The sequence below is a fragment of the Olea europaea genome, chromosome 21, assembly GCF_002742605.1.
Source record: "Olea europaea var. sylvestris chromosome 21, O_europaea_v1, whole genome shotgun sequence".
Taxonomy (NCBI): domain Eukaryota; kingdom Viridiplantae; phylum Streptophyta; class Magnoliopsida; order Lamiales; family Oleaceae; genus Olea; species Olea europaea.
In genome coordinates this window covers 588,540-600,717 of record NC_036257.1, presented here as the reverse complement: position 1 = coordinate 600,717, position 12,178 = coordinate 588,540, and the positions used below count along the sequence as shown (strand labels likewise).

Genomic DNA, 12,178 nt, shown 5'->3' with positions numbered 1-12,178 from the left:
TTGGTGGGCTATGAGTTATTTTCTTCACATTTTGCCAATTATTTATGGATATGGGCTTGGACAGCACTTGGTTGTACAATTGGGTTGTTGCATGTTGGTTTGTTATAAAAATTGTGTTGTTTATTGTTGGTGAGCTAAGAGTTATTTTCTTCTCCATTTCTTCACAATTTGCCAATTATTTATGGATATGGGCTTGGACAGCACTAAGCTATATCCGTCCCAAATTCCAAACGACACCACTGTCCAGGATCCACCGCCCCCTAGACAAAGTCAGAGGGTTATCAGACCACCTTCTAGGTACTTGTTAGTTGGAGAATCCAATTAGGCAATCTTCACAACACAAGTTGATGATCCGACTTCATATAAGGAGGCCATGAATGATGTGGATGCAAATTTATGGCAACAAGCTATGAGCACTGAAATGGAATTTATGCATTCCAATCAAGTCTGAGAACTTTTAGGTGCACCAGAAGGGATAAAAGTCATATGGTGCAAGTGGGTCTATAAGAGAAAGAGAGAAACGAACTGGAAAGTGGAAACTTTTAAAGCAAGGCTAGTGGCTAAGGGTTTTACCCAACGAGAAGGCATCGATTACGTGGAGACCTTCTCGCATGTGGCTATGCTTAAGTCTATCCAGACTCTTTTATCCATTGCAGTTCATTTTGATTATGAAGTGTGGCAAATGGATGTCAAGACGACTTCTTTGAATGGCCATCTTGAGGAATCTATCTATCTATATGATACAACTAGATGAATTTATAGAACACGGTCATGAAGGTAAAGTCTATAAGCTTTAGCGGTCCATTTATAGGTTGAACCAAGCATCAAGATCTTGGAACAAAGATTCAACAAAGAGATTAAGACATATGGTTTTGATCAGAAATTTGACGAACCCCATGTCTATAAAAAGATACAGGGCAAAATTGTAATTATCATGGTGCTTTATATGGATGATATTCTACTCATTGGAAATGATGTGGGAGCGTTATCGTCTATGAAAGCGCAGTTGGCCCAACAGTTTCATATGAAGGACTTAGGAAAAGCAATCTATGTTCTACGTATTCAGATCTTAAGAGATCGAAAGAACAAGCAGATAGCTCTATCCCAAGCTTCATACATTGATAAAATACCTGTCAAATTTGCCATGCAAGATTCCAAGAAAGAAAATTTACCTTTTAAACATGAAATCTAAGTCTCTAAGGATCAGTCTCCTAAGACTCCTGAAGAGGTAGAACGCATGAGTAGGATACCTTATGCATCGGCAATTGGTAGTTTTATGTATGCTATGCTATGCACTAGACCTGACATTTGTTATGTTGTTGGTATGGAGAGTCGATATCAAACTAACCCTGGACTGGAACACTGGGTGGCTGTAAAACATATCCTAAGTACCTTCGAAGGACAAGGAATTATATGCTAGTTTACTCATCACTAGATCTTGTTCTAGTGGGTTATAAAGATTCAGAATTTCAGGCTAATAAGGACTCTCGCAAGTCTACATTGGGATTACTGTTTACACTTGGTGGTGGGGCCATTATTTGGAGAAGTATCAAATAATCATGTATTGCTAATTTTATCATGGAGGTTGAGTATATGGCAGCTTGTGAAGCCGCTAAAGAAATAGTGTGGCTCCAAAAATTCCTAATGGACATCAAGGTGGTGCCTGCATCTGCACAGCCCCTGACATGGGGTTACAGGACATGACATATATACTCTAAGGCTAGTGAGAGGTTTGTTGGATTGTGTGCCCATATAATATATTTTTGCTGATGTAAAAATAACAATATTTTTATATTGAATAAATTTATGTTTTCTTGATTTATTGTATTTATTTATTATGAAGCAAGCAAAATTGAAGTGCCTGTGATCACTTGTGATAATATAAGTTGGGTACTTGCATTGATAAGTATAGTGTGACACAACTTATATTTTGATCATAAATAATTTGCTCACAATCTATGTATAAGGGTTGGCACGTTAGATTGGAAGGTTGTAGTGTTGACCAATTCATTATTCTAATTTGTGATTTGTCCTTATCACAGAAATAATTAAAGGTGACACTGGTACATTTGGAGTATATTGATCACGTATCGAATTTAATTCTATAGTAGGACTGTGCGGAGAATTAAATTTCACTAGACCGCTGTGTATTTTATCTAAATCCCTAGACAGAATTATGTATATCTTTTCATGATTTTAATTGTTCTTTGATTCATCAATGGATGGGATCAATTTGATTGGTCAAATATCTAGGTGAGTTGAGAACTTGAGAATGAGCGGAGTAAAGAACATGAATTCATATCGGGAACCTCACCCTGAAAAATGGGTAGAGTAACTTCTTAAGTATTTTCTGTTGAACGGATAAAATCTGAGTTCACTATTTAGCGACAGCTAAATTTCGGCACCTGTGATTTATTCAACAGGACCGTTGAAGAAAATGAAACTTAAGTTAGTAATAATAATTGGAGGGGCAAAACGATCATTTATACCTTTACCTAATTATCGAATCTCGGACGAGGATAAAATACATATACAATATGTCAGAGGAAAGTATTACAGATTTATTGACTTCTATGATCTTATATATTCCAAGAGTTCAGTCTTTTACCTTTAGTGGAAAATGCAAAGACCAATAATTAGATTGGGTGGCCTAGGTTCGACTAGATAGGATCTAGTTATTAGAGCTTGGATCATATATGTTCGATTTGGTCCCTGTGGTAGCTCCATAAAGTATTGGAACCTAATTACATCAATTATAATAGTTTTGGGCTTAATTGGAATTACAATAAAGTTTTGTACTTGGTTGTAACAGCTATGAAAGTTGTAAACTTAAGTGTAAGTGTAATTAAAGTTCTAGGACGACACATGCAATTAATTGTAAAATAATCGAAAATGGACTTAAATTAAAACTCCTACATGGGTTTTAATTAAAACTCTTGTTTGAATGTAGAATTATAATTGTACTTAAATTGTATTATCTTTTTCTCTATAAATAGAGACTAGCTGGACAAAAAAATGCTACAACATTCATAATTCCATAAAATTCAAATTTAGAGAGAGAAAATATTTATTTTCTTGCTTTCCATTTGCCCAAATTCAATAATTAGTTTCTGAATTAATTAAGAGAAGGTGCCCACAAGCTGGTTTAGTCTTTGTATTGGAGAATACCATAGAAAGCTTAAAGGTTTGAAGCACCAAGATTATTGCAATTAAAGAAGCCGAAAGTTTGCGGATCAGAATTAATTCAAATGTTGATCATCGAGATTAGGTAAAAGATTCAAATCCTTTAATTTTATTATAACATATATGTGAACATCTAGACGATCCCATTAATTAAAGAAAATTTTAATTTCTGGTTAATTTCGCTTCCACATTCCAACATCAAGATGGCCTATGAGCTGAAGGATTAAAGTTGGGGCAAATTATAAAATACACGTTTCCATGCTTCTTAGCAAAAGACTGTTGCTTATTAATGGTTGAATATGAAAACTACGTGCATATTTTACTTTTTCTCAAGTCCTAGGAGCACCCTCTCAGGCTTGCTGCACTGAAAATTGTGGTAACTAGGAGTAATTCCCTACTTGGGGTCGAGGCATTGCTTGTTACTAGTTCATTTTGAGAACTATTCATACTTTTGTTCTACTCTGGTCTCTTAAAGAATTCTATTGATCGATCATAGCATGCTTCATGCTTGGTTACCACATCAATACTACAAGTGTATTTGTTTATCAAAAGTGTTTATCTTTGTGCCACAATATAGATGTTCTTTCACATACTTTAGTATATAAAATAACAGTATCCATATTTTCAATGATATGCAAAATCAAAGGATAAAAGAAACATAAGGTCTATTTATTACTGAATTAATGTATATTATATAAATCTCGCACAAGCAATTTTTCTGGAATTGTATATCATGTAACTGCCACCGAAAGCTATTTCTAGAATTGTAAGGAAACACGAAATTATAAGGAGAAGTCCATAAAAATATAACTTGCTGCTAGTGCCTCAAAATTTGAAGTTCAGGGATAATTTTACGTATGTTTATTTCATAACTTCCGCACATCGTAATTCTTGTGATGAAATCATACAAATGGTCATTTTATTTTACATCATAGCCAACAAATATGAAATTGATTTGACAAATAAAATATATTTCAAATTCCACATGCAGATGGATTCATAACATAAAGGAATAAATTTTTGACATGTTACACTGAATTTAATTTATTATCTTTATTAGATCCAGTTACAATAGCAACACTTAATCATTCACTAACCAAGGACCCCTTCTAACTTGTAAAAGGTTGAGAAAAGAAGTGAGTATAGAAGAATACTCAGTAGGACACGAGTATTACATAGTCCCAAATAAAAATATAAACTCTTGCATCAAAATAATAATAACTTCATATCGTATCTTTAAAAATCTGATAAGAGCTTACATCATATCATATCACATCACGTAAATTCATCGGCATAATCTTTATTAACAAGAAGTAATAAAATTAAATGGAACAAATCACTTGCACCTCAAAATCCTACCTTGATTGATAAAAAGAGGTTTTTTTTTTTTTTTTTTTTTTTTAAAAAGGCAATAGTTTTACGATTTAAGAGGGTTTTTGAGCCCCAATTTTATGAAAAGTGTATTTTATAATAGTAGATTAATGAAAAATGTGTAGTTGAAAAACATGAAAAAGTTTTTAATTTACTTGTAATATTATTTTAATGAATAATGCATGATTGAAAAGAAGAGATAGAAAAATATATTTTGAGAGAATAAAAATCAAACAAGATGTAAGACTTTTCTCCGATATAGTGCGTGTGTATCCAACTTTTATTCCGAACTTGAAATATTTATTTAAGGTAGACAAAAATTCTTTACTTGCATACCATCCATGATATTTGTATTATAACATAAAGCCACGTGTTTTTCCATGTAAGTGGCTCAATTTATTGGTTTGTCTTTTGATGAGTACGTTTCTTCAATTCATTTCAAACTCAAACAAGATAGTTTACCTAATTTTAAACCAAGGACAGCTGATATATTGATAGCACAATGTCATGATTGCTGTGTATTATGCCAAGAAAATTGCCCATAATATATTATATAATAGTTCATTCAAACCTTTGAAATTATTATTATTTTTTTTATTTTTTTTCCCTTTCCAGTGTAATCTACACATCAAAAACAAATCATAGCCAATAAAAAGGTATTTCTCCATTTCAACTAGAAGTACATGTGGCTAAATTGGAAAGATTTTTGAATCAATATTAACTGAATTAATTACGAGTTAAGGTAATATCATTCAACCTCAATATCATGGGCATAACTTATTCGAAATAATTATTTCTCGAGTCCAAGGCGGTTTATTTAATACAAGCTACATAATGAACCCAAAAATTGTATACTAATTCTAGCTCTATCTTTTCTATTGATTTGTCAATCTTTGAGATCGAAATGTTCCGAATGTTCCTGGAAATTCTTGCTCCCAACTGGTGCATTCCAAAATCACCGTTACTCATGCATCTTTCCCCCTAGCCATGATGGAATGATATTGGATCAAATGACAAAGGAGGGGACTTTCTCTCCCCAGTCAAGGCATTCAGTCTTTCCAAGCTCAAAATTTTGTAGTATAGTCTAGTTAGAAAGACAACACGTTAGCTGTAATGCCCTCGACTGATTCTAAGGTTCAGGAAAGGACGCTTTTAACATCAACTTTTGAAGTTACGAGCTGGAGGAAGTCTTCTTTTTTTAAAGGTTGAACCCCAACCTTGAGGGCCCCCATCGCCCCGCCCCTAGAGCTTTGTGAAGGAGGTAAATCGCGGGATGTACTCCAGCAGGCTAGGGAACAAGAGCTGTTTATACACTGCGCCTACAAGGAGTCCAATTCAATGTCTCAGGAATCGAACCCCCACACTGTAACTGCCAGCAAGATTTGAGATAACCTCACTCCTATCGTTTGCACCACTGGGTTATGCCCGGAGGGCAAGTCTTCTTTTATTTCTCAATACTGAAGTAAGGAATTCATGGGCTATTTGTCCCCCAATTCACACCTATGAAGGCCTTATGTGGGCATAGCTTCACCGCTGGCCCCTTTTGGTCCCCAACCACCCTACATGTACAGGGTTATTTTTGTTAGATATTTTACATGTATTCACATTGGTGGGGTCCGCGTTAATTTTTTATTTTTTTTACACATGTGGGGCCCTCGCTACAGTGAGGGCCCCTGTATAAACCCTGTAGAAAAAGCCCTGTACAATGGGCTTTTTCCTTTGGTCCCAAATCTTTGGGGTTGATTTTATATATATGGCATTGAAAACAGTTAATTCTTCACACACAAGACAACCTGGTTTCCAGCAAAAAAATGTGTTTTCTTCTCCTAGCCATTCTCTCTCTCATTCTACTCCCTTACATTCTTACTAAGCAAAATAGTAGAAAAACCATACATCCTCCTGGTCCTTTAGGGCTTCCTTTCATTGGAAATATGCACCAGTTTGATAAAGCCAAGCCTCACCTGTACTTATGGAAACTTTCCCAAAAGTATGGGCCCTTGGTCTATTTAAAATATGGTTCAATGCCAATACTTGTGGTTTCTACTGCAAAAATGGCGAAGGAATTTCTTCAAAACCAAGATTTCGTATACTGTAGTAGGCCACAAGTTCTTGGACAGCAAAAGCTTTCCTATAATGGCATGGATATTGCTTTCTCACCTTACAATGAGCACTGGAAGGAGATGAGAAAAATATGCGTCCATCATCTCTTTAGCCACAAGCAAGTTTTGTCATTTCGCCCCATTCGTGAAGATGAAGTTTCCCACATGGTAAAAAGGATTTCAAAGCTTGCTTTTTCGTCGGAACTCGTAAACTTAAGCAAGATAGCGATGTCTCTAGCTAGCAACATGATCTGTAGAGTTGCTTTTGGTAGGAGATATGACGGCGAAGAATTTGAAAAGAAAAGGTTTGATAGACTTGTAATGGAAGCTCAAGCCCTGATGGTGGGATTCTATTTCTCTGATTACTTTCCTTCATTAGGTTGGCTTGATAAATTCACAAAAATATCAGATCGACTTGAGAATAATTTCAAGGAGTTAGATTTGTTCTACCAAGAACTCATCGACGAGCACCTCAATCCATCAAGGCCTAAAGAAAATGACATTCTTGATCTCTTGCTCAAATTGAAAGACCAAAACTCATCTTCAGTCAATCTAACTTGGGATCACATCAAAGCCCTACTCATGGTAATCACTTTCTTTTTGTAGAAATTCATAATACAATTTTATAGCTACTACATATACCCCACGGGATATGAGTGGAGGATGAATTAAAGTAGTGACGACTAGTAGTTCAAAGTTATTCTGCAAAAAATAATTATCTCATGAAATATATCGTGTCTTTGTTCTTCTGTAGGATCTATTTGTTGCAGGAACAGATACAGTGGCTGCTGCTTTGGTCTGGACTATGACAGCTTTAATGATGAGACCTTGTATAATGAAAGAAGCACAAACAGAAATCAGGAATGTAATTGGAGAAAAAGGGACAGTAAGTGAAGAAGATATAAAGAAGCTTCCATATCTAAAAGCAGTTATTATGGAGACTCTGAGGCTGTATCCACCAGCTCCACTCATATTTCGACAGGACACAACTGGAGGATATTTCCGTACGATTGATGGCTACAAAATTCAACCAGGAACTCGGATTTTTATAAACGGTTGGGCCATTTCAAGAGATGCTGAAACATGGCAAAATCCAGATACTTTTGCGCCTGAAAGATTCATTAACAGTAATAAAGTGGCAGATTTTGCGATGATTCCATTCGGAGGAGGCCGTAGGGGGTGTCCTGGAATGTCAATGGGGCTAATAGCATTGGAGCTTGCACTTGCAAATCTTTTGTATACCTTTGATTGGGAAATGCCTTACGGGATGAAGATGGAAGATATTGACACTGATGCCATACCAGGACTCACAATGCACAAGAAAAACGCACTTCTTCTTCTGCCCAAAAAGTACGTTTAGATAACGTACGTGGATTTTAAGGCTTATATCATGTGGTCATGAGGCTATTATTTTACTTACCTTTGTGTATCCTTTGAAAATTTGTCGAATTTGCAAGGACATGGTTAATTTGGAAGTACATTTTTAGCGACAATAAATTTAGGTGAGATAATTGCTATGACTTTGTATTTCCATTATTAAAGCGTTTCAATATCAATCAATATCATGACAATATGTATGCATTCTTCTTGATTAATGTTCGTAAGATAATTATTATTCTCTCGAGTAGAATTCAATTTATTTTCTCTTGTGACATTCATCTATGGAAATCATGGATAACATAGGGTATATCTTTATCCTCTATCGAAGTTTGCAATAATTGTTATAATTACTATCTATTCTATTGTCTCTCTCGAAAACAATAAAATCCCACAACATTCCAAGTAGTAGCTAATTAATTGAAAAGCATTAAATCGATTATCATGCAAGAGTAATTACATATTAGGCATCAAATTATTGAACTTTCATTAAAATTTCATAACAAGAGTTCATCATCTAGGTCTAAGTATAGGTCTAAGTAATTGGAAATCTGGCCAAGCATTGCAGAATTACAAGATAACATGATTGATTGGTAGAAAATAAATCGAATTTTAGATTGATGAAGGAAAAGATGATGAATCTTGAATTTGTTCAATTGTTTCTTGATTGAATCCCATTATCTCTTCCTCCTCTTTTCCCAAAAATCAAAGTTGTATCTTCAATTGATAGGAATCTTGTGATTATTGTAATACCTTAGTTATTAAAAATAAAAAATAAAAATAAAATTGGAATGGTTAGGCGGTGGATTTCGATTGTTTTTTATATCAATCCAATCCATTTGCCGGCCAGCCCAATTCTACACAAAACATGCATACAAGGCACAGGAAAAATGAGGAAGAGAAAGGAAAGAAGGAAGAAGGAAGGGAAAAATAAAAGGAAGAAGAACAGAAAAAATAGGAAAGTTCGCCAAGGTTGTTAGAAAATAAGTGTGTTCTACTATTAAGCTTATTAAATTCTTCAATTCAAAGCTAAGTAAATAATTACCTATTGAATAGTTATGTTTAATTTTAGAGTTGTTAGATTATTAGTTTTTCAATTTTATTGAATGAAAGCTATTGAATTAAGTATAACAAGCCAGGAAACTAAGTTAAAAGGGAAAAAATAATTTAAGTGATTAAAGGAATTGGGAAAATTGCCTAAACATAAAAAGATTAGGATTTAGTATCATCTATTTAATTATTGAATTTACTTAAGATGGTTAATTGTTAATCTAAAAATTATATCACATTTTAAGTGACAATACGGAAATTAGGACAACCTACCGACCGAGTTGATTTTGCATACATAGTTTTGTGAGTACAAAAAACTTAAATATCTTCAAGTGTCAATAAATTAAGTATATTATTACATTATTTGCAATTAAGTGAATTAATTGTTTAATTATATGATTATTATGAAAGTTTCTTTCGTTATGACATGTGTGGAACTTTCAAAATTGGATATGAATTATTTGTGAATTGGAATGTGAAACATATGTTTTATTGACCACTATTAAGGCACTGCAGCATACCATTGTGTTGGCCCACAAGTGAAAAATCTTCTTGGGTGATTGCAATGGTAATTAGAGGATGTGTCTTAGGTGATCATGGGAGGAATGACTACTTGCTTGTGCTGTTGTGATATAATGATCAATGGCATCTTCGGTGGAATATTTCTTGATTGATGATACTTTTTTGGTGATCATGGGGCTGTTAGGGAATATACCTCTCATGATCATAGGAGGATGGCTATGCCAATTGATTATTGATTACTGATGTGGATATAGGTTTTTCAAGAGTCCAATAAAAAAAAAAAAAGTTTCACATGAAAATGTTTCAAGTTTACATTGATGATTTTATCATGTCTGGAAGATGATATTTTCAGTATTACAAGAATGACTCCTATTTTGATAATTATTATATAGTGTTATATTATAATCTATTAAGTGATGTAAACTCGGTTTTACTAAAAATGTAAAAATATAAAGGTATATTTATTTTCGAACTTCTCCACTCACTGAACTATCAACTCATATATTTTCTCACGATTTTTCTTATCAGGTAACAATTGAGTTTTTGGGTATCTTTGGGAGTTGAGCCATTGATTTTAGAGTTATAGCCACACGACAAAATTTGCCAATATGACTCATTTCATGGAGTACGTAGTCAGTATTTTGGGACACATTCATTTTATATGTGATCTTGCATCACTTGTAGATAGTTTTGGTGCTCATTACGTATTTTGCATCTATATAGGTATATTTTATGTTATTTTCATAGTAAAAGTTGAAATTGTTGCTTATCTTTACTATGTTTGTTAATTTTGAGATTTGTACAAAGCGAATATTAGGTTGGCTAATCATATTTACAGGGAAGATAATGCTAAAATTCTATTAAAATGATTTATAAAAATTTGAATATTGTAATAGTCTTGATGGAGTGTCCAACTTTGAGCTGGTATTTACCATCGGCATACGTCATGTTCCAGGTCCACTAGCATTACTCGGAGTGGGAAGTGTCAATTTATCTTTAATTCTCTCTTAAAAACAATGAATTTTCCTCTCTTTAATTGATGAATAGTAGAATATGAAAGATTCTCCTTAATGTATGATGATTTCATGTATTTATAAAGGTCAAATTTTAGGTCAAAATTGATTTTTGGGAAATAAGAAGTTGTCATGAAGGTCCCAGATATACCCAACTCGCACACAGCCAAAGTTTTTAATGCTCGGGTTTTTCCAAAATGTGGTGTGCACATGCCACCTAACTTTTCAATAGCATATAGTTTGGATCCTGGTTTTGTTTCTTCATTCCTCTAAGTCCTTTTGCCGTGCAATTTTGATCCTTTGTCTTTTGTTTGCATCCAATTGAATCCATAAAATCTTTTTAATCTTCGTTCCATTGTCTGAATCTATTGGAGAGTTGCAAATTAGTTCTCAAATTTTGAATTTCGACATTTTACTTTTTTTTCGTTTCTTTCTTCCAACTTCACTTTTAATTATCAAGTTTCACGTAACAAACAAGATATACAAGAGATTAGACCATAATTAATCTAAAGAACACATAAATGTCTATATCTTAAGACCAAGAAAAGCGTATAAAACACACTTATCAAACACCCCAAACTTAAACATTTGTTTGTTCTAAAAAAGCCATAATCTTACTTAATAAACAAATACATAATAAAATTTTGGTTATATAACATGATGTTTTGTCACATGATTGGAATTATTGTATTAAATCCTTAAGCAGTTTCAATGTTAGAATACTAAAATAAATATTAACTTCTCCAATGTAAAACTGATGTATGTAAATGAAGAATCAAGTAAAACATTATAAATTCATAAGTTGTTCAATTCTCAATCCTCAGTGGTTAGATTTATTCTTTCATCACTCGTAAAATACATACACGTACTCCCAAACTTATTCTTTGGCTTTTTTCCAATGTATGCTTTCAGGTTGAATTTTTATGTTAATCTTCATTATCCTCTGTAGTTTAAGAAATATATTTCATGTCAATTTAAGATAAGTGAATAACAAGGATGAGAAGAGGAAAAACTTCCGACACATTTTTGTTCTTTGATATCCAAGAAAATTCAAGGCAGGTAAAGGTGCAAGTGTTTATTTCGTTTCATACTATGATTTTTGATAAATGCTTGAATGAAATGGTATCTCCCGGTACGGTGCTTTGGCACTATAACAATTTGAATGATCATTCTTTGGCTCTACATGTCATGATAATGCTACAATAATTGAATTTTGTCGTAAATCCATCTACGTTCGATGGTATGAATTTATAGCTCGAAATTTTTAATTTGACAATGAAATGCACCAATAATATTTATTGAGTTTCAAACTCATGGGTTAATTCTATTCCTACAGGTTGAATGGATTTTTCTTGGGGTGTGGATGATGATAAAGGATGATACTACATGCCATGGAGAAGCCGGTGATTTAATATCTTTAGTTGATTATGAAATGTTTACATTTTCTTTGAATTAGATTTCTAAGGATGTTTTGTGCAAATCTATTCTATGAAAATTCTTTATGAATAAATTTATCTTTGAAGATAGACATGTATTATAGGAATAAATTTACAAATCACCGTT

The 12,178-nt window shown here is 33.4% G+C and overlaps 1 protein-coding gene across 1 annotated transcript; it reads left to right on the top strand.

Annotated features, from left to right (window-relative positions):
* The first annotated feature begins 6,341 nt into the window (after positions 1 to 6,341).
* LOC111370351 (cytochrome P450 83B1-like) lies at positions 6,342 to 8,224 on the top strand. The gene is made up of 2 exons (XM_022992020.1): positions 6,342 to 7,238; positions 7,408 to 8,224. The coding sequence occupies exons 1-2, from the start codon at positions 6,366 to 6,368 to the stop codon at positions 8,011 to 8,013; spliced, it is 1,479 nt and encodes a 492-aa protein (XP_022847788.1). The 5' UTR covers positions 6,342 to 6,365; the 3' UTR covers positions 8,014 to 8,224.
* The last annotated feature ends 3,954 nt before the right edge of the window (positions 8,225 to 12,178 follow it).